At 45.8% G+C, this 21,339-nt stretch overlaps 1 protein-coding gene across 4 annotated transcripts in view; it reads right to left on the bottom strand.

Annotated features, from left to right (window-relative positions):
* Positions 1-14,446, bottom strand: part of ULK1 (unc-51 like autophagy activating kinase 1) — a 77,173-nt gene extending 62,727 nt beyond the window's left edge. Inside the window, exons 1-4 of one of the 4 annotated variants that reach the window (XM_088176333.1) lie at positions 14,084-14,446; positions 12,640-12,790; positions 11,732-11,824; positions 11,599-11,640 (exon numbers count right to left, since the gene is read on the bottom strand). In XM_088176333.1, coding sequence (XP_088032459.1) covers positions 11,599-11,640; positions 11,732-11,824; positions 12,640-12,790; positions 14,084-14,193 — 396 coding nt within the window. In that variant the 5' untranslated portion in view covers positions 14,194-14,446. Of the gene's footprint in view, positions 1-11,598; positions 11,641-11,731; positions 11,825-12,639; positions 12,841-12,981; positions 13,253-14,083 lie in introns of those variants that run through there. The other 3 variants (XM_088176332.1, XM_088176335.1, XM_088176334.1) reach the window with 3 other exon arrangements.
* Between the last annotated feature and the right edge of the window lie 6,893 nt (positions 14,447-21,339).

Below are 21,339 nucleotides of genomic sequence, written 5' to 3'. Positions count from 1 at the left end.
GGTTGTTTATCCACTACATTATTTAAAGGCTGCAAACAAACATCACCAAGGAAGTAATTGATTTTTGGCAGCCAGTGTGTGCAGTGACCAGGGTTAAACAAGGACCTGCACAGGCAAGGGAGATGCTCTGCTTGACTTTCCCAACAACAACATGACCTTGGTGGTTGGTGGTTTTATCTCTTCACTCTGTGTTGGTGTGATAAGAGGGCAATGCCTGAGTGGCTTCGAGAAGTCAGTGGCTCCCCCAGCCATCACTAGCAACAGCATCCTCTGAAAATTCAGCCTCACCAGGCAGAGCTGGCCTCCTGCTGCACCCACAGCAGCAGAGGAACACCTAGCAAGGTTATTTTCAGATCACAGGTGCCTGTAGCAGGGAGAACAAACTTACACATTTGCAGCTTCAGCATTTCAAGACCCACTTACGAGAAAGATCTGTAGAATTCTGCCAACAAAACGAAACATTTATTTCGAGAAAGGCCCCAGAAACAAACTCATGTTTGGAAAAAGCCAGTAGAGCTTACTGTGGTTAAAAGAGGCTCAGCTGTCTAAAGAGACTTCTGGTTTCTCAAACAGGTAAATGGACTTCTCTCAAGATGATTCAGCAGCAGAAACTACTTCTTGTCCATTTTTATCCTTCCACTATATTTATGACTTTTTCATTAACAAAACAAGGAAAAAAATACTGCAAGCCAAATTTTGCAAGCTACCAGTTTCTCTGAAAACCAAAGTAAAACGCCCAACCCACTCATTTCCACATCAAGAAAAGTATTACAGTTTTCTGCATTTCTGCAGACTTATGTTCAAGAAGTGTTACAGATAATTTCCTCTGGACCTCTTATTCACATGTGCCAGTCCATGCAGCCAAACCTAATCCTGTCACTAAACAAGCTCAATGAAGGGAACAGCACAGACACAACCCCTAACTTTTTCTGTCATCACAAAGGGCAGCAGTACCCTGACCATGCCCCACAATAGCAGCAAAACGCCTCTGCCAAAGGCATTAAGCTGATAATTAATCAGTCTGGATCATTGCCTGACTTTCTTGCAGCAGAGGCCCCAGTGATGAAGTTACAATTTAATTGAGTGCAAAAATAGGCAACAGCCTCTGCTGTCTACAAATAACACACATCTGCTGATGGAGAACAAAGAAATGAAGAAACCTCATTTAGCAATACACCATAAATCACCCCAAGACTGTGCTCTGTTAAAATTCCTCACTGTGACACAAGGAGATATAGCATTATGGACATTAAGACCCAATAGTCCTGTCTCCCTTTAAATTTTCTCTCCACCCATACTGGAAGGTGGCATGATCCTCTTCTTGGAAAGAGTGTGTTTAGGTGTGTCCAAAGGGAAATGTCTGGGTGTACCCACAGTTAGTCATCCTCCTACCACAGCTTAAAAAGTCTCAGAGAGGAATTTTCCTTAGAAAAATCCTCCTCCGTGCTCTACCTCTGCACTCAGCCTGCCACCAAGTTTAGAAAGGTGCTCAGGAACAGAAAAAAAAAAAAAAAAAATGGAAATTTGGTTACACAACACTCCAAGATTCTCTCAGCAGTGCAGTGCCCTCGCCAATCTGTGTGAGACCAGTGCTGTAATAGACTCTGGGAAAAAACTTTGCTGGGAAAAGCCAGCAAAGAATGACTTCCACCTCACACAAGGCCTCTCTTCTAGGACAGCTGGGGGATGGAGGAGGAACACTGAAGATGAAGGTTACAGGGTTACACCCATGTGCTGAGCACTGACAAGGCTCCTGCTGCCTACAGTAGAGGAGCCATAAGCACTCCAGTCTCAAGACCAGTTTTATTACTCTCTTGGGTGTTTGCTAGCATCCCTGTGATGGCAGAGTGTTTGTGCCTCTCAGGAGATATCTACCACGAGCTGCTCAACACTAACTCTCCAACAGCACCCAGACATGCTGCTAAGCAAAGATAATTTTATTGCACATGGATCTCTCTAAGCACAGCCAGGACTTAACCAACTGCACCAACACAACAGGAGCATAACATAAAGCTGAGGGTTTGACAGTGGAAGATAACACCAACTGGAAGCTAAGCTTTTCCATTTCTTTTTTGTTACTTCCCCTACTCACTGCAGCAAAACCACTGCATATCACATCTTCCTGTTTTGCCAGCAGGATCTCATGGAGCCAATACCATTCTGACCTGTGGTCTCCAGATATTGCTTTTTGACAGTGGCACTGGAGTCACAAACTCAACTTCACTTTACAGAAGCCAACTCTTAGGTCAGTGGCACCCGGAAAGTCCCTAGCTCAGGGAGGGACTACCAAGCTGACAGGGTTTGGGAAAAATAAACCTGCTGTTCTCAGAGGGAAAAAAACTTTCCAAAAAGTAAAATCTCTTAATGTTTCACTGTGGCTCACAACTTGGCTTGAGCAGGCTAGCCTCTGAAAAGGGAAAGGAAAACTGTCACGGTATGCAAGGATTATCTTCTGATGCAACTGTTGGAACGGAAGCAGTGTAAGGACAATAGCAACATCAATCAGAATTGTGGGAGAACCTATCAGTGCTCATCCTTTGGAAAACTGATCTAAAGTAAATAGCCAGAAGATATTCACATGCCTTTTGACCCCAAGTGAAAAGAAAAACAGGTTTAGAGCCTCTTGTGTTTCTGTTCCTTGGCCCTGGTTGCCCTCCTCACTCCTCCTGAACATAATCAATAAGGAACTCAAGAATATTTTGAGCAGGCTTCCAATTGAGGAGACAACTCAGATGAAGAAAGGCAAAACCTACTGCTACTGACTGGAAAGTGTCATTTCCAGAGTCAGCAGATCCATGACTCTCCAAAATAATGAGGGCTTCTAATTTCTTTATGTAGATCCTATGGAGTAAACATCAGAAGCAAGACCCAGAAAGGCCCACAAATTTCTGTCCACAATTGGCCATTGACTGCATTCTGCTTCCTTCTGACCTGCCAGCTTTCTCTAGGATGTGGAGCATGCAGAAGGGAGGCCCTACAGCACAACAGTGGTTTATGGGTGGCCTTGCAAGAGGCAGATTTTTGCAGAACTGAGGAGCAGTGATGCCAAGGGTCAGCACTGCCCATTGCCCCATCTCTCCACTGTAAAACAGATGAGCTATTTCAGGACAGGTTGTACTTCAGGGCAGATTAAAAACAGCAGGAAAACCATTCTCTGGTACTACACAGGCTTCAGGAAGGGAGGGAGACTACTTCCCATCCCCCTGGCAACAGTTCTAAAGTCTGCTTGCATGACATTAGAAAACAAAACAGGACAACGTCATGTCCGTGGAGTTGCTCTTTTCCAGGCAGCTCATACCACCACAGCCAGATGGGATCATTGCTGGTGAGGCAGCTCAGCCTTCAAGTGACCTGAAGAAACTTCACCATCCCCTCCACTGGACATGAGCTTCCAAGAGGTTCCTTCAGCCCAGCCCCACCTGTCCCTCCCAGGCAGCGACAGCAGCAGCGCCGGTCACAGCCCCGCTGCTGGGCTTCCCAAATTCACTGCTGGCCTCAAACAAAGCACTGACACCCAACACACTTGCAGAGAGCTCAGACAGAAAAACCTGACTCTCCTTCACAGGCAGACAGGGCCTCTGCAGAGCAGCACACTACAGCAAGTCACAGCTGGAGCTGCCACCAAGCCTAACCACAGAAACCTGAGTATGGGATTCACATCCTAATGGGGTACAGAAACAAAGTGCTGGGTTTCACAGGTCACAGAGCTTCGAGGCAAGACCAAGAACATGCACATCAGAGCAAATTAAGACTTGTGCTGCTGGAACAGTGAGAAGCAATCCCTTCTTACAGCAGTCACGTTGCTCTGGGGGTAACACTGCAGCTCCTGCAGCACCTCTAGCCAGCTCCTGGAGAGACACCACTGCCCAAAGACCACTGAATGCAGGCTGCAGCAAGAATAAAGGAAGGCAGAAAAAAAAAAAAGAGCAGCAGAATCCTGAAAAGTTTGGACTTTCTGACATGGGGTGGAAGGAAATAGTTACCCCTTTGCAGAATAATATCTAGAAGCTTTTTCAAACAAAACCAAGCTCCTGTGCAAATAGCAGTGCATTATGTTAATGCTATCAAGAGAGGAAACGTCAGAATTCTAAAAACAATGACAAAAATAATCAAGATCCGATTTGCTTTTCTGTACTTAGTCCTCATCTCCTTCCTGTATCACAGCCATACTATAAACTGAACATTTAAGGCTGAATTCCCCATTACCTTAAGCTCAGTCACATGTACTGGAATTAAATCCTTGCATACCTTAAAGCTGCATTTTATGAGCCTGCCCAATGAGTAGGGGTAGTGGGGGGAGAGCTAAGGGTTTTAATCACACTCATTGCAACACATTCATTTATTGAGATATGTGCAAATACAAGCAAAGTGACTCAGTCTCGAGGTTTGACTTTAGTTTCATTAATGTAGTCCCACTGATAAAATTGGTAAATGCTTGGTTTTTAATGGTATATACCAAACACAATCTGATACTCTGCAAGAGTTATTTTGGTTTGGGTTTTCTGGTAGTGGGGTTTTTTTAAGCAATTCTGAAAATTAGAGGTCTGACCTCCCAGGGTTTTCTAGTTTTGACTAGTTTTTGCACGTCTTCTCTTTTCCATCCATTTATTTCATACTTCATGCACCAGATTTAAGAAAACAAGCACACTTGCTACCACAAAGGTATGGAAACAAGGGATATAAAGAAAAAGAGCATGAGTTTTCTTTCAAATAAGAACAGTCGTAAATTAAGACAGGAAAAAAAATCCAATTACTGGAAGCCAGAGAAACATGAGCTCTAACCTGCACTATTTAAACAACAGAGAAATGAGCACTTTTTAACATTAGTATGCTGGCTACGATTGCCAGCCAAATGAAAAGAGCATCGAATGCAAATGAAGTCTCCCAATGACTGGGGTGTGTGCAGGGTGAGGTGACACAGCATCCATGGGGACATGCAGACCCAACCCCAGAGCCCCTGGGCTGCCCCCCAGCCCTGCAGTCCCTGGGGTCCCCATCACACCAGCAGCTCTCACACTCCAGTGAGACTCCAGTGCACACAGGCTGGGTCTCCCCCTTCCTGCACCTTTGTAAGATGTTTGCTAAATGGGATCTCTAACGACTTCAAATTATGCATCTTTCATTGCCCCCCACCAGAACCACACTGTCTGGTTGATCCCTACTATGCCAGCTCAGCTGACCTAATTCCTGCTGTTATTCTGATGCTAGGAGACAAGCCAGGTGCTCCTGCAGCCAGACTGAACATTATTGCCCTAAGCAACCAGTGATGCACAATTTGATTCATTTCTATCGGCCCCCCTTGAAACAACCTTGCTTAGTAAACAAATGCAGCTCTGAGATCCTCACTTTGCATTTTGACAGCATCTCTATGCTTATGGCAGTATTAAAGGCCTGCACATTATAAAGCAGGAGACAATGCACAATTAGAGTGCCCCTTTGCTATACAATAAGCACAGCAGAGGTTCCAAAGCTCATATAGGCAGGGCTCATCGCTGGATTCTGCTGTGAAAATTTGTTATTACATTTCTCAGACAGGAAATGTAACATCTGAAGACAATTAAGATGCTTTCTCTTAGCTAAAGTATGTTTAGGTCTGCACCTGAGAAACATTGCCTTGGAAGATCACATCATTCATGTTCATTTTCCACCAAACTTGCCATTTGCTACTGCTATGTGAACATAAGTAACAGCAGGAAAAAAAAAAAACAAACAAAACACCAGCCAGACAACAAAAAACATCATGCAAAACCATATATACTTATTATGAAAACAAAACCAACCCAAAAACCTCTCCCTGCCTTTGCAAACATCACCACCTCTGCTGACCACCCCTGTGCTCAGCTTCTCATTCCCACCGTATCTCACTTGGATGGAGGCAGTTTACCTCATGGAAGACACACATCTGCTTCTCTGGGTGTTTTTCCAAAGCAAACCAGAGCCATCCAGCTTGGATTCCTACCACCAGCACCAACCCCTCTGTTTGCTGGTCTATGCAAAGCTTTTCAGTTGGTATCAACAGGTGGGAAGGCAAGTGGTGTGGGAAAGCAAGAGCAGAAAGGACACACGAAAGTGAACCATAACCTCAATTCTCTACATAAGATTGAGCACTAAGATGATCTTTTGAGACCCACAGGTTTATTGCAGTTTCACAGTTTAGTGGCAAGTTCAGTCCAGTCACAAAATTAAATCTTTTAATAAGGCTTTAGTTTGAGCCTATAAATACTTGAAATAAATTTAAACAGTGTTTTTCTATCTGAATTTAATCCTGCCCAGCCACTGATCAGGAGACGCCTCTTCCCATCCATCATCCAAATCTTCACCTCCTTGCTTTGGTCACTCCAAATGTGTTCAGTCATCACAAGGATTTACACAGTGGAAATTTTCACGGTGGAAACACTGGTGGAGCTTCAAGAGCAGCAGCACAAATAGCAGCCACCAGAGAGCTTTGCTATCAAACTGTGAACACAACAGCCTTCCAGTTTCCAATTACTCCTGGGAAACATTCCTTAATCTGTCATTATAGTCTGAGTAATGCTACCTTCCACGGGAGCTTTGGAAGCCATTAACCACCACGTCGCCAGCTCTTCATGACACCTTAATCATGTGAGAGGAACACAGGTATGTGCTTTACACACAGCATGACTAAAACAGTGATCATAATTTCAAAAATGTGGCAAGACAACTCCCTCTAAAAAAAGCCCATGACTGAGGTCTATATTTAGTGGTCAACATTTGCTGGATGTTTCTGTGACCTGCACAGTGGGATACTTGGCTGGGGAAGCCAGCATTAAATCGAAGTTCAACACTACAGAACTCAACTCTCCACAAATATGGCCATTCTGTTCTACTAAACTCTCAAGCATTTCCTTACAAAACTGCTGGCAGAGTGTAGCTGCATTTTCATTCTTTCTCCTTCTAGCTCTAAATTAAGCCAGATCCAATCTTCAGTAAGAGTGATTCCCTTCAACAGATGCGAGGATGCTGACAGAGCAGGATAGCAGACACCCCATTCTTGTCCACAGCACAAACAGAAAGAGGATTGCTCGGCAGTTCAGAGAGCTGCACTTTACACCCACTCACCAGGCAACCTGCCAGCTTTGCTAGGGGATGGAATTAAAACAGGATTTAAGCAGGCAGCCTGACCTCAGGAGAGCAATCTCCCAGACACAGAGTGCCTCTTTAGTCATTCCAAGTGCCTCAGTGGAGCCCTGTCTCCCGAGATGGGGCATGTAAACAGCAGTGCCTGAGGAACAGAAGATCCTGCATGAGGTGGCACGAGAGGTGGCGAGGCATGAGGTGACACTGCAGCAGCACTGATTCACCCGGCATCACGCTCATCAGCGCGGTGCTGCTGCAGAGGTGAGCAGTGCTGGAGGGCACACAGAAGGACACTGCTGTCCACAGAGCTCCAGGGGTCCCAGGGGACAGCAGGAGGCACGTACACAAGATGCGGAGCAGCATCTAATGGCTCTGTGCCAGAAAAACAGCGATGGTGCAGCCAGCACAGCATCACAGCCCAGCAGCCACAGCTCTATTGATCACAGGGACTTTCTACACAGCACCAACACAACAAAGCTGTTATTAACTGGCTCTCAAGACCAGCCCAGGGTGACTGATCACTAACCTGAGAAGTGCTTGTTCTGCCACCCATGCCTTAATCCATGTGAACAAGAAAAAAACTGCACTGCAAGGACTCTGTGTTCTTTGTCTCCAGGTGATACAGTCATCGCTGCAGAAATATTTTTGGTGAGTCTGTACCAGGTGACTGAGTTAAGCATTTGTCTCAGCTCATCCCAAACTACTGACTATAAGAAGCCAACCTGTCACCAAACTGTAGAAAGCAGACCCTCAGGTAACATAGGCTGAGCCAGAAACGTCACAACACAGTGCCTTGTGTGATGTTAACAGCTGTATTGCTGCAACCAGTCCATCCCACCCGTGCAGAAACTGGGGGAAAAAACCTAACACAAAAACCACCTGACATCCATTCAAGCCCAGTCATAGCTAGGCTGCTTTAAGAAGCAAGTTCAGCTCACAGCACAGACCTAGGGAAAAACGGTCTGCAAAATAATGCTTTCTAATATCCAAAGGAAAATGCTTTCTAATATCCAAAGCATGACATGTCCAGATTCAGCAGATTTTCTGTCGTAGTATCACCACAGTCATATATATGAAATTAAATCTTCAGCTGACACCTACTCAACCTGGGGCAGCTGGCACAGAACAGGGAGGGAAAGACACCCAGAATCTCCCACTGCCCAAGGATCTGAGCCACCTATGTAGGAACTTTTTCCTAGTGCTGGCACATTTTCTGGCACACAGTGCTCCCAGGAGCTGACAAGTTCAAGGGTTTCCTTCCTACCATGGAATCTCCTCAGCTAATCAAGTGGTCTCTGATCACAGATATAATGTCCTGAGACACAAAGGAAACCAAAGCAAGCCCTCCACACCAGACCACATGTTAAGCTTTCTCTGTCAATGAGCATGAAGAGTTGAGCTGATCCTCAGAGTTATGGAGACCAGCTTTCCAAGAAATTTTGTTTCCATACCAAGTCCTCCTTTGGCAGAAACCGTGATTTGTTATTACTAGTTTCCATCTTAAGGAACAAGGGCTCATTTGGCTGTCATCAGAGTAAAAGGATTTCTGGTACCCAGATGTCCCTCTGGACCACTCTACTCCCCTCGACTGCTGCAGACTGGTGATCTCAGCTCCAGCCCCTCTGCAAGCAGCTGAGGGGTCAGGTAGTGCTCAGTAGCAACTAAAACACCCCACACATGGTGGAATACCCCTTTTACTGTCTACCAAACATCTCCTGTGCCCAGGAAAAACCCGTACCTCAACTCCATACAGACACTAAATAGACAGCACTTTAAGAAACGTGATACAGTAAGATTTATTCTCTTTTTGAGCAGGGGTTCTTGCATTAGGCTCCTAAACTATTAACAGCACCTCTCATTAATATATGAGCAGATAATAATGGGAATATGCATATTTCATTTTGTGAGCCAGTCTCATGTACTGATGCTGTTCTAAGGACTCCAGCAAGGGGATCTATAAAAGTCCAGTCACTGCACTTTTATACATTAAACATTCATCAGAATAATCTTCCTAGAAAGTTTCTTATTTTCTCATTATTAATGAACCAATATCACAAAGATCTGAAGTGAGATGGAACACAGCAATTTTCCCAGATTTGAAGGATAAATTAAGGGTGCCAGGGTGAGGGCTGCTTGTCAGTACCAAACATCAGTACTGCAAGTGTTTGTCTGGAGCAAATTTAGCCTTACATCAAAAATCTCACGTTGTGAGAGGTCTGGCTAACTTGAGTTTTTAACCAGAAAAATGCAAATGAAAGCACCATTGGGTGTAATCACTCGCTTACAGCCACTGTGGTTTTGGTAACCATTTCCTTGTGTGTAAGAAACACACGAGTAAAAGTCAGAGTCACTGCTGACAGGCAGTGCAGAGGAAGGGAGGACACAAAATGCAATGACAGACAAAGCTACAGGGCAACAATAAGTTTCACAGGAAGTATTTTTTCCCTTTTGCTCTATGTTGTAATACAAGAATAAACATTTTCTGGTTTAGAAAGCCTACAAGTAAGGATTCAATTAACTACAAATATGATATTTTTGAGGATAAATATATATGCAGCTATGAATAGAGCTACTGATCTGGTATCAGGGGAGCTATGCAAGTAGTAGTCTTCCCCTCAAAGGAAGGAAAGGTAGGCAGAAGCCAGACTTCCACAGACCTGCACTTTTACCTTTGCAGATAAATTATTTCCCTAAGCAGATACAGAGCAAGGCCAAACATTCAGACACTACACACACAACGTATGTAGGTTAACTGCAACAGACTGCCTGGTAATAGATCACCTGACACCAGAGGAGAGTCCACACCCAATGCCCCCTAAATAATCTCATTTTCTCTGAGAAATCAAATTACCCAGGTCATACGAGGACTCTATGACAAAGCTGGTAACTAAGCACAAACCTGGGCATGCCTTGAGCCCTGGACCATTCTCAAGTTCCTGTTTTGTGATATCTTACATAGCTTCTTGCTAAAATCTCACCACACTACACTGCTAAACACAGAATTTAATAAAGCTCATCACAAAATGAGAAAAACACAATTCTATAATTTAAAAAGTGATGAAATTGCTCCTTTTGCAGAAAATGTCTTTGAGCTGCTTCCTACTCAGCAGCAACTTGAAGGAGGGAGAAGAATCTAACAAACGTTTTGAAAGAGCTCAGTAAGCAAACCCAGCAGCATAAATGCTTCATACAAATGCAAACTATAAAGTGCAGGAGCAGCCACTCACTCTCTCAAGTGAAAAGTTATTAAGCAAATTAGGACGGTAGAGAGAATGAAAAAAAAAAAAATACCCAATGCCCTAAGTGTCCTGTACCCCCAGGAAGCGTTCCCAGCTACTCTGCAGCACCCATCAGCCCAAAGGCAGCTCCGAAGGCCGCCTCAGGAGCAAAGCACAGCCATCCATAAGAGATTTCCAACAGCCGGATCAGCTTGACACCCCCTAGATCCCCTTCTCGCCAACAACGCCAGGCAACAACTCCAAAAATGCTCCAGGGCAGCCGTGCAGAGCCCCCTGCTCCGGCAGCGAGGGAGCGGGGCTGCGGGACACGGGCGGACTACAGCACCCAGCAGGCACCGCTGAGCCGGGGCCGGCGCTGCTGCCGGGCTGACGCCGAGCCACCGGAGCCAATCCTCGGCACAAGGAAAAATGTCAACAAACACGGCGGCCTGCGGGACACGTGATATCGGCGACAGGGCGGGACACTGGCGATAAACCCCGCCAAGGGTCCGGTCACTCGCCCCGGACCGCAGCCCCTCACCCAGCAGCACTGCCGTTCCATCTCAGCCTTTGCGTCCTGTCGTTTTTTTAACAGCATTCGCGAACGGCAAAGAAAAATCCTGCTTGGTAACGGGACGAGTAAACTAAATAATCAAGGCGAAAATAAAAAATAAATAAAAATCTGGATGATTTGAGTTTCGCAGCAGATCGGTTTGAGCCCCTCTAGATCAGGTCTTCAGGGCTGACTTTGAAGGAAAAATGCCTGGTGCAATTTTTAACACTTAGTGACGACCACAAGGACAACAAAAATGCAAATTAAAATCCTCCGGAGCTGAAGACAATCATATGCTACAAAGTCATGCTTGCACTATTTTTACATGGCCTAGGAAAAAGAAATTTTCTCAGGGAGGGTATCCAGACCAGAGAAAGAAAATAAAAGAGTAGGCATGCCAAAAATAACTATTGTTAATTTTACTTCTAACATTTTGAGAACTTAAAAGCTTCCAGCACAGACATATTCACTACACTGTATTTCACTGTGTAATATCCTGGAACAGAAGCTCCCACCTCAACTCCCGACTGCACGAGTTGTGTGATCCAGCCAACAATTAACACATGATCTACTGTGTTTGCTTAACTTTCCCTAACTTATCAGAAGGCTTTCAACACCCCCTTCCAAGTACACATCTGAATACAAACATTTGTTAAAAACTGAAATTTCACAAACTCCATTCAACCTTTCCCAAATTTACAATGGTTTAACATAATTGAATTTGTTTACCTGGAAGTCATACAAGGCAACAATGTTTTCATGTTTCAATTCCTAGAAAAAGTAAAAAAAAAAAACCATAAGCTAGGGGCAACAAAGGGTATGTAGAACAAATACTGAAGAAAAGAAGCCAATCTGCCTTTACCTTAAGAATTTTTATTTCCTTGCCCAGGAGTGTTTGTGATTTTGCAAGGTTCTTCTTGTTAATACATTTCACCGCTACTTCCAGCTCAGGTTTCTGAAACAGTACGTAAGTAACACAAACAAATGTAAATTTCACCATTCATTCACATTAGGATAAGCAGCCTCTTAACAGATTACAAATACGGCTGAAGAAGTGTCTTGTAGCACCGGTAAAGGCCTCTCGCTTCACATCCTAATGCCTTCTCCTTACTTGTTCAGACTTGCCCTTTCCTGAATTATACTTGTCAGCCCAAGGTTTAGGTTTTTGTTACTACTTTATACAATGATTATCCTCTTATTTAATCACTAGAAATAAATGCACTGTGGGAGCCGCGGCTTATCCCAAGCACTAATGATGGAAAATCCACTGCCGGATTGGTTTCCTTTTATTTTCCAGTAAGAGATTTCTCCTCCTCCTAGAAAATTTAAGTGGAGAAGGAGAAGACTTCACAGACACCAAAAAAATAAAAAATCCCAAATAAACTAAAGAGTTCTTTTCATAGATAGTGTGTGTGGATTTTTTCCTCCCTTGTTTTGGAGGTGGGAACGGGTTTTGTGTGGATCTGTGGGCACCCCACAGGCAGCTGACGGCCTCCCAGCCCCAAGGTGAAGCCACCTGCCCGGCTCCTGCCGGGACACACACCTGCTTGGAAGAAACTCCAAGGAGAACAACAATAAATGACAATAAATAACAATAAACACCCCGAGCCCGGGGTGATGCCCAGGCTGTCGAGAGCCGCCGCAGCCGGCAGGGATGCGGTGACCGGGGCGCGCTGCCCCCAGCTCGGCCCAGACCAGGAAATAAATAAATAAATGAAAAGCAGAAGCGGGCTGGGGGGGGGCGGCGGAATTAAAAGCAGGGATTCTCACCTCTTTGTGCCTGCCTTTGAAGACGACGGCGAAGGCTCCGTGCCCGATCAGATCCTTCCTGCAGAACTCAAACTTTCCCACCGTCTCCATGGCGCTGCGCCGGGGGATCCCGGGGGCCGGCGGGGAGGCTGCGGCCGGGACGGCTTCAGAGCTGCAAAGGGACGAGGAGGAGGAGGAGGATGGCGGTGATGAAGGAGCTGCCTTTAAAAAAAATTAAACCTCTCCCAATCCAAACACGATGGGGGTACCCCCCGCCACCGCCACCCCTCCGGAGCGGTCGGGAGCCGGAGCAGCCCCGCTCTCGCCGGCCCCGGCAGCTCCGCGCCGGGCTGCGCTGCCCACCTCGCCCTCGTCCATGGGCTGCCTCTTCCTGCCGAGCGGCCGGGAGCCGGGCATTGTCAGCAGCCGGGGCGAAGCTGGCTCCTCAGCAGCGGGCCTCCCCCATCTCCTCCTCGGGCCGGGCCGGCGCGGCTCCTCGGGCCCCGCTTCAGGCGGGGCTCCCCATGCCGAGCCCCGGCCCCCCCGCCGGCAGGCGCGGCTTCGCCGAGAGTCCACCTTAAGCGAGATCCACCTTAACGCCCGGTCCGCCTCACGGCAGCGCTCCACCTTAAGCGCGATCCACCTTAAGGGCCGCCCGCGCCCCCGGCTGTGAGCGCTGGCGGGGCCGGGGTGGCGGGGCCGGGGGTCGCTCCGCGGGAGCCGCCGCTCGCTCGGCCGGGCCCGGACAAAGCTTTGCGGAGCGGAGCGGGCGCGCCGGGCGGCGCAGGCGCGGTGTGCGGCGGGCGGGCAGAGCGGGCAGAGCGGCGGCGGCGGCGGCACCTGAGGCGGAGCGGCCGGGCCCGGCACATTTAAAGGCGCCGCCTGCCGCCCGCCTGAGTCAGCGCCGCGCTGCCGAGGCCGGGCCGGGCCGGGTGGGCTCCTGCTAGCCACCCGCCCGGGCCTTGGGGAGGTCACACAATCATGGGATGTTCTGAGTTGGAAGGGACGCACAACGATATGGAAAGTGTAGCCCCTGCACAGCACAGCCCAAGAATCTCACCACGTGCCTCAGAGCATTGTCAAAATGCTTCTTGAGCTCTGTCAGGCTCGGTTGGCACCACTTCTCTAGGCAGCCTGGTCCAGTGCCCAGCCACCTTCTAGCAAAGAGCCTTTCCCCAATATCCATCCTGAACCTCCCCTGACACAGCTTCAGGCCATCCCCTGGGGTTCTGTCACTGTCACCGCAGATCAGTGCTTGTCCTTTCACTTCCCTTCACAGCCCCAAAGTTGTACACCACAATACGGTCTCCTGTCCATCTCCTCCCGCTGAACAGACAAGTGATGTTTCAAGTAATTAAACAAACGGGTTTGGTTGGGTGAAGTTCGCCCCAGGAGCTGTAAAGTGTCCGGGTGGAGCCGGTGCCAGCATCCCCAGCACCCCTTCCTCTCCCCCAGGATTGCCCACCTCCTCCTCCACAGGCTCCGGCCCTTCTCCATCCGCTCCTGTGCCAGGGCACCCCGGCTCCTCCGCGGGGAGCCAGCCCGGCCTCCACAGCTGCCCGAGGGTGCCTCCATGGAGCTCTTCTCTGATGGACTCTTCTCGATGTCCTGCTCCGGAGCTCGGCATGGAATCACTGCTGCGATAAGAAACCTTTCCTGGCCTGAGCCCGGTGTGTGGTTTGACCATCCCCAGTCTCCTGCTGTTGTGCAGTGATCCACAAGCTCTGCCTTGTGGGTTTGGGCTCACAGGTCATTCCCTCCGTGGCAGGAACCTCTCACGAGTTTGTCCCGTCCTCTCCTCCAGGCTGCCCAAATCCACCGGCCCTGGCCACGTCCACACCGCTTGCGCATTCGCACCTGTTTGTACTCTTATCACAACGTCATATTCCAACTGCAGAGAAAACAACGCTCCTCGTTTGTGTTTTGACACAACTGTGTAGTATCGACCCGTGTATCGACCTGTGTCTAAATCCAAACACGCGTTTCCCGGGCAGTGCCAGCAGCTCTGTGAACACCCGGCACACAGGGTGCTCGGTGTTGTGACGCTGGGTGGCTGCGGTTATCGCCATTCTCGGCACGAGTTGGCCACAAGCAGCACTTCACAGCGTCAGGACATATTATCTGGCTGTGACTGATACCATATCTGTTGGCCCATAGTCTGTTGTCCTTGGTTCCCAGATAACTGGTGTTCAGGTGCCTTCCTCCACTTAAAATTTTAGTGGGAAAATGACAGCGTGTACTAAATGCCAGTATAAAAGTAGCAATGCCTGACTGGTAGCGATTGGCATCTCAAATTCCAGCAGTTTAGTGCTTGTTGGGAACTGTGAAAGTGACGAGGATATTCATCAGTGGGGATCTGAAAACTGCCTCTGTTGAAGTAGCCTTTAAACTAAAACAAGACTACAGCACTTCTGTGATTTCAGCAGAATTTAATTTTAAAACTGCTTTAAAAAAACATACACTATACTTAGCTACTTGCTTGCTTTCACATTTCTATGTCATCCACATCTACATTTTGAGGCCTTTGTCAATTATCATAAGGGGTTAATTTAAAAACTAACGCAGAAACAAGTAAACATGTCAACCATCATCAAACTTTAAAAAAAAAAAGGTACTTGGCAAATGACAGACTTGGGAATTAATTTTACCCCTTGTTAAAAGCCACTGTCTCTAAGCAGAAGGTAATAGTTGCAAAAGTTTAAAGCAGGAAGTGAAGAAAATGTTTTGAAACTACTTAGATGATTTCTAGGCAGGCAAAATCTTGTATCTGCCTTGGCTGGAAAGCAGTCAGAGCACTTTGGTTAGCAAGTGCACTCTTGCAAGAATTGTAGTAAAAATCTCCAGTGCCCACAGGTGTTTTTGCCTTTCCTTCCCTAGCACAGCAAAGACATGCAGTCCTGGGTGAAGGAGGAAGTTGATATGACTGCTGTTCAATTAGAGGCCAAAATATCCCAGTGATGAATGTCCTTTGTTCTGTACTGAGTGTGCTTATTTGTTCCTTCACGTGCTGTTGGTTGTGAAAAAAAAAAAAGTTAAACGTAAGTTAGATTTGAATAAACGTGGGTCCTAAGGTAGCTCTTTGCATGCAGCTGTTTACACAGCCAGGTGGCAATGTCAACCTCCTCTCTGCTGACATTTTGGTTTGTTTTAGGCAAATTTGTTTGGTTTTTAAGCAAGCTCACTGGGTAGCTTTCTAGTGAGCAAAAGGGACATGAAGATAGCAGAACAGAAGTTTGTACTAGGATCAGGTGATACTGGATGCTATGGGCATATGAGGCATCACACTCACTTTGAACGATCGGTTTAACATTTGTAGCAATTAAACATCTTTCAATTGTGTGTCTTCAAAAAAATAGGTTGGGGAAAATATTTTGGACTTCTACAAAAATTTAGAAACTTCCTCCAGGACCACTAATAAAATGTAATGCCCCTTGACAGGAAAAATGTGTTTGAGATGTGTGGAGCGCGCTCTGCAGACACATTTGTTCATTTTGGAACAAAGAGGGCTGAAAAGCTTTTTAATTAAATGTAGAATTTTTCAATTTTTTTTTCCTGTGGTTTGCTGATTAAAAGCTTGTGCTGTATCAATTCTTCCCTGATGTCCAGAATTCAGTGAGAGTATGTTTAGGCCAACATCCAACACATGCAAATTCTGTTCTCCTCCCACAGTCTCCCATTTGCTTGTCATGAAAGCACTACTGCCAGCACGTATTCAACTGCTTCCTCAGATGGAGGCATTAATCTTTGAGAGGACAGAGTAGAGAGTTCAATTTACTAATGCAAAACATCAGTGGGGGAAGATCTACTGCTGAGATTTACAATGGGTGGAGAATAATATAAGCATACAATACACCCACTGTGGAAAGCCTTGGAATATTTTCTTGAAACTCTCTTTTTAATTTAATGCAACTTTATTATTTTTTCTAATTTAATTGTAAAGGAAAGCAATGGTCAAGTGATATCCTGATGACTCAAGTAATACTCTTTTCCAATACCATGTTTTAATCAGGAGTCATAAATATGGCTGTTTCTACCTCCTGTAATCCAAGAGTGCCATCCTCACCTGTTGGCTGCAGAGGTACAGTGTAATTATCTCTGAGCTGGGGAATTGGTTAAAGCTACAGAACTGGGGGAATTATGTAAGCAAACTCAGAATATAGATTTATAATAAAGACAGAATAAAGACTTCCATTAGAAAATGTCTGCCTTTTTGTGATACCTTTCTAGACAGTTCCTGCTTCTTAATACAAACATCTGCTGTGGACCAGCCAGCCATCTTTCCCAGGATCTAGTCTTTGCTTTTCTAGTTCAGCAGCTCCAGCCCAGTGCTCCCCACAGTGCCCAGTGAGAGATCAGAAGCTTCCCAGCAGCCACCCATGAAGCTGAACCACTGTGTCTGAAAGGCATGGGGGAATCCTTGCCCAGATGCAATCACAAAGAACAAATTCTTTCCCTTTCTGTGTATCTCTGTTTTGAAACCAAAGTTCTGCTCGATGCAGAGGAAATCTTCAGGGCCTTCCAATATAATCTTTTCATTAAGCAACTGCCCCAGGGACACAAGCATGAAGGGCCAGGACAGTAAATCGATATTTCTGGAGGAGGTGCTGGACTATGAGGCTTGGGCGCATGAGCAAGATGTGATTGAACATGTTACCACACATGGGCTGAGCCTTATAATTGGTCCTGCATCTCCTCTTTGTGTGAAATGAGCACTGAAGCCTGAAGATGAGCTTTAACATGTGCTGTAGCTCAGCTGTAGGTGGACTGCTGCTGGGTAATTATTTTCTTCACAGAAATGTGTGCTTGAAACTTATTCTGGATACCTCACAGCCAAAGAACATGGACAGAGTAGCACGGGAGGAAAGACCAGAGTCTGAGTTTCAGAGTACATCTGGATGAAAAGCAGATTCTGTATTCATATGGATTCAAAGTCTGATGCAAATTCAGACTTGTTAAGGCAGTTCCACATCCGCTTTCCACAAGCATCCTAATGGTTGAGTGTAATCACCAGTATCTGGGCAGAGCCAACACTAACTGGAATTTTTGTCAGATTCATCAGGAAGGAGTGAAGGTACTGAATATGCCTGGCTGAAGATCAGTTTGGTGGAGGAAATATATGGAAGGTCTACAAATTTCTGTAAATTATAAAAGTAAGTATTAGCCTGGCATTAATGAATAGAAGGGAAGCTGTAGGCTGAATTTAATAGAAAATTAAAATTATGTTTAATCATAGTGGTTTCTAATGTCTGCTACTAGGCTGGATTCTGGCTCAGTTACAGTAAGGGTAAGACAGAGATTACAGTACAATTGCACCAAATTCACCAGGATAATAAGTTTTGAACACTGCTTTGTTATGTTGCATTCCTACAGAGGCTGAAGGAGATTAATTTGGAGCTCTGAAATCATCTGCAGATTTACAGCAGCAGTTTAAGTTGTGTCAAGAGTATTTGTTCATACCTCACCAGTGACCTGCAGGAACATCATTCTAGCTCTGGTAAAATGCTTTTGTCGTAGGACAGGAGTGATCCTCCACTCACAGCATCAGCTCTTGATCAGTGAAATGAGACACTGAATTAAGTGATGGAGTCTGCAATCTGCTCCCTAACTTTCACAGCCAGCTCCCTGCATCACAGAGCAGAGTTTAAAACTTTTAGGTGACATTCAAACATGGGATAACACTGGTGAGAAGTCTGAATATTTGAAGTATTTAGGGCATTGAGGTTATTCAAATAACTGCTGGAGCAGTATGGCACTTAGCATCACACACAGGAGAGGGAGAGTCTCTCTTTCCATGTGCTTCCATAGCCTCGTCATATTACATTCTGGATTTATTTATGCTATGAGCCACTTTACTGATTAATAGTGCTGAGAGATTTAACCAGCCACTGAATTATCCTGGCAGGCCAGAGATGTTTTATTACCCCCCTCCCTGCACATACACACCAGCTTCCTGAACAGATATTGTGAATTATTGAAGGCGGCGTTTTCATGTACTCAGCAAGGTGCTCTGGCAAGGGCTTCCTGGGTTCCCATGGCATTTAATATCAAATATATTTCAGCTACTGGCAGAGGGCTCTGGGCACTAAAGTCTGTGCTCAGTGTTCAAATCTGTTAGTGCTTACATCAAGGATCATTACCTAACCTGCCTGTCAAGCGGTTGATTATATTAAAATGAAGTTTGCCAATAAATAAGAGTCTGCAAATCCACCCAGAGCAGTCTGTTTTCAGGCTAATTGGAAGCTATTTTTTGCCAGAACAAGTACTGCTTGTCCATAAATCAACAGGTTTCATCATGCAGCTCCTTACAAGATGTCTCTGTCCTGGTTGGGAACAGACCCAGTCTCACCACCCTAGCTTCCCTCCAGAGCCACGCACACACTTTGGTGTGTACCATCCATGGGGCCCCTTGTGTCAGTCCTGGTGAAGCCAAGGTTTGTTCAGGGAGGGATATGGACCTCACTTTAGCCTGGGCTCTGGGATCCCCTCCAATGTCCATTCAAGTCAACAGGATCCTCTGCAGCAGCTGCAACACGCTCCAGCAGCAGCCCCTGCTTTGGTGGCTTCTGCATGACTAATACAGGAGAAGCCTTCAGCTTTAAGGACCGTCTATTTTCTCTAGGACAGAGCTTAAATTCATGGTCAGAAAGAACCCTTCAGCCCAATAAAGTCTTTCCAAAGCAATCCAGGTGGACAGTGAATTCACATTTGTCACCTTTGGCATCTCTATCCTTCTCAAAAGCAGCCTTGAGACAAAAATCACCAATGAAATCTACAATTATTACAAGACTGCAGTGACTTCCCAGAGAAACCTATATCTGTCCTGCTATGAATCAGAGTCCTGGTTGTTTTTCCTTCTCTAAGAGGTGCCCATTTAAGAGCAGGTTTAACCCCCTTTCACTGCTGGATTACAGCACAGAGCCACAGAAGAATGCAGGCTTATAGAACAGTCATTTCTTCCTCTCTGTCATGAACCTGAGATGTCAAGGACATGCATCAGTTTAAAAATAGGATTCTCAGGCATTTTCTTTGCAGCTGGGCTCTTTCTGGAGTTTGGTGCATCAGCACTGTTGCCTCAGGAGAAGGAAGGCACAGCCAGGTGCACTTTGCTCATGGGACCAGCTCGTTTGGGATTCCTAACTGCTTCCAGCAAACTTCCAGCTTTGCCTTGGGAAGGGATTGTTAATAAACTTTCCTCTTTATGACTAACTGGCTTGGAGGTGTCTCTGTTTTCAAGCAGACCAGTAGCACATACAATTTTAAGTAGGCATTGTTCCAGCCAGGGCCTTACTCATCCAGTGTAAGGCCTGGGCAGAAATGATAGCTTCCTTTATTTACAGATGTGTAAATAACAGTGAGGAATGGCCACAGCAGATAGGACGAGGCAGAAGAAGCTTCAGCAGTCAGGAAGGAGATCTCTCCCCCTGCTGATGGGTTCAGAAGGGGAGCAGGATGCCCAGATCATTGCTAGAGCCTCCCTGGGACAGGTCGGGCAAACATCTGGCAGGAGTGACACAGTCATGGATAAATTGTGTCCTTGGATAAGCAAATTGTGTCATGCCCAGCTCTGTCCCCTGTTCTGTGGTTTGTTTTCAGTGTTTTGGTTTTGGGCAGATGCTGAAAGTTTCCCTAAAAGCCCAGGATGAGGAGTTACTCCAAAAACAGGCCTTGAAAGTTATCATGCTAGTAGTACCACTCTTATGGATGCACAGAAAGATCACTTGAAAAAAGAAAAACTCAGACTCTTCCTCTGGATCTGTTATCAATTTTCTCAACTGACAAGGACAGGCTGCTCACAGGAACATGGAAGGCAGCACAGAAGCTCCCTGCAGCAAGGCTGGACACTGCTGGGTGCAGCAGCTGGGATCTGTCCCCATGTTGCAACACTCCAAAGCAATGATTCCTTGTCTTCATGTATTTCTAGGAAACCAGACAGACCATTCTCCCAACATGAAAGCCTGCAGCGATTAGTGGCATGCAAGAAAAGCTCTCAGTGGAGCATGAGAAAGACTTCTTTTGTGTTTAGTGCTTTCAAACCCATTAAAAAGATTTTATATTTTTTTATTTATATATATATATGTGTATATTTAAAAAACCCAACTGCTCTGCTAAGATATCATACCCACCCATATCTATACTCCAGCATTTATAACCCCACAGCAGAGGAAGACCTAAGGGGAAGGTGATGAATTATTTGTAATCTGATATCTGATTTTTTTTAAATTTATTTTTCCTTACGTGTATACCTGAGCTCTCTGGTCCACGAATTCACAGAGCAATTTCCCAGAAATGCAGCTTAGGTGAAGCACTTATCTGGGACTGAAGGTCTCTAGCTATTGAGTTCTTGCCTGACAAATCATAGCTGTATTTCTGAGAAGTATTTAGGTATTTCAGTCTCCTAGACTGCTATCTCTCCCTTATCTATGTAAATGACAAGGCCTTAAAAGACCTAATTTCTCATCATTATTTCTGTACTACTTTGATTTTTGTAGCCAATATGTAATGCAGTAATGGTTATGGCCAATTAAAGATCAGAAGTGTACACAGCTCAGCATTTGTTATTTGCCCCTTGTCAAACGCAACAAGACACCATCACTAATAAAAGCAAATATCTGAATAAAAGCAAGAGAAAAAAAGGCTGACCTTGTTTTTTTAATTCTCTGTCTATCACCAATGCTCTTCCCAGAGCTGCGTACAAGTCATGAGAATTGTTCTGCTAATAAG

This window comes from Sturnus vulgaris, chromosome 19 (assembly GCF_052056855.1).
Source record: "Sturnus vulgaris isolate bStuVul1 chromosome 19, bStuVul1.hap1, whole genome shotgun sequence".
In the NCBI taxonomy this organism is placed as follows: Eukaryota; Metazoa; Chordata; class Aves; order Passeriformes; family Sturnidae; genus Sturnus; species Sturnus vulgaris.
The sequence above is the reverse complement of the archived record's forward strand: the minus strand, read 5'-3'. Positions and strand labels throughout refer to the sequence as shown.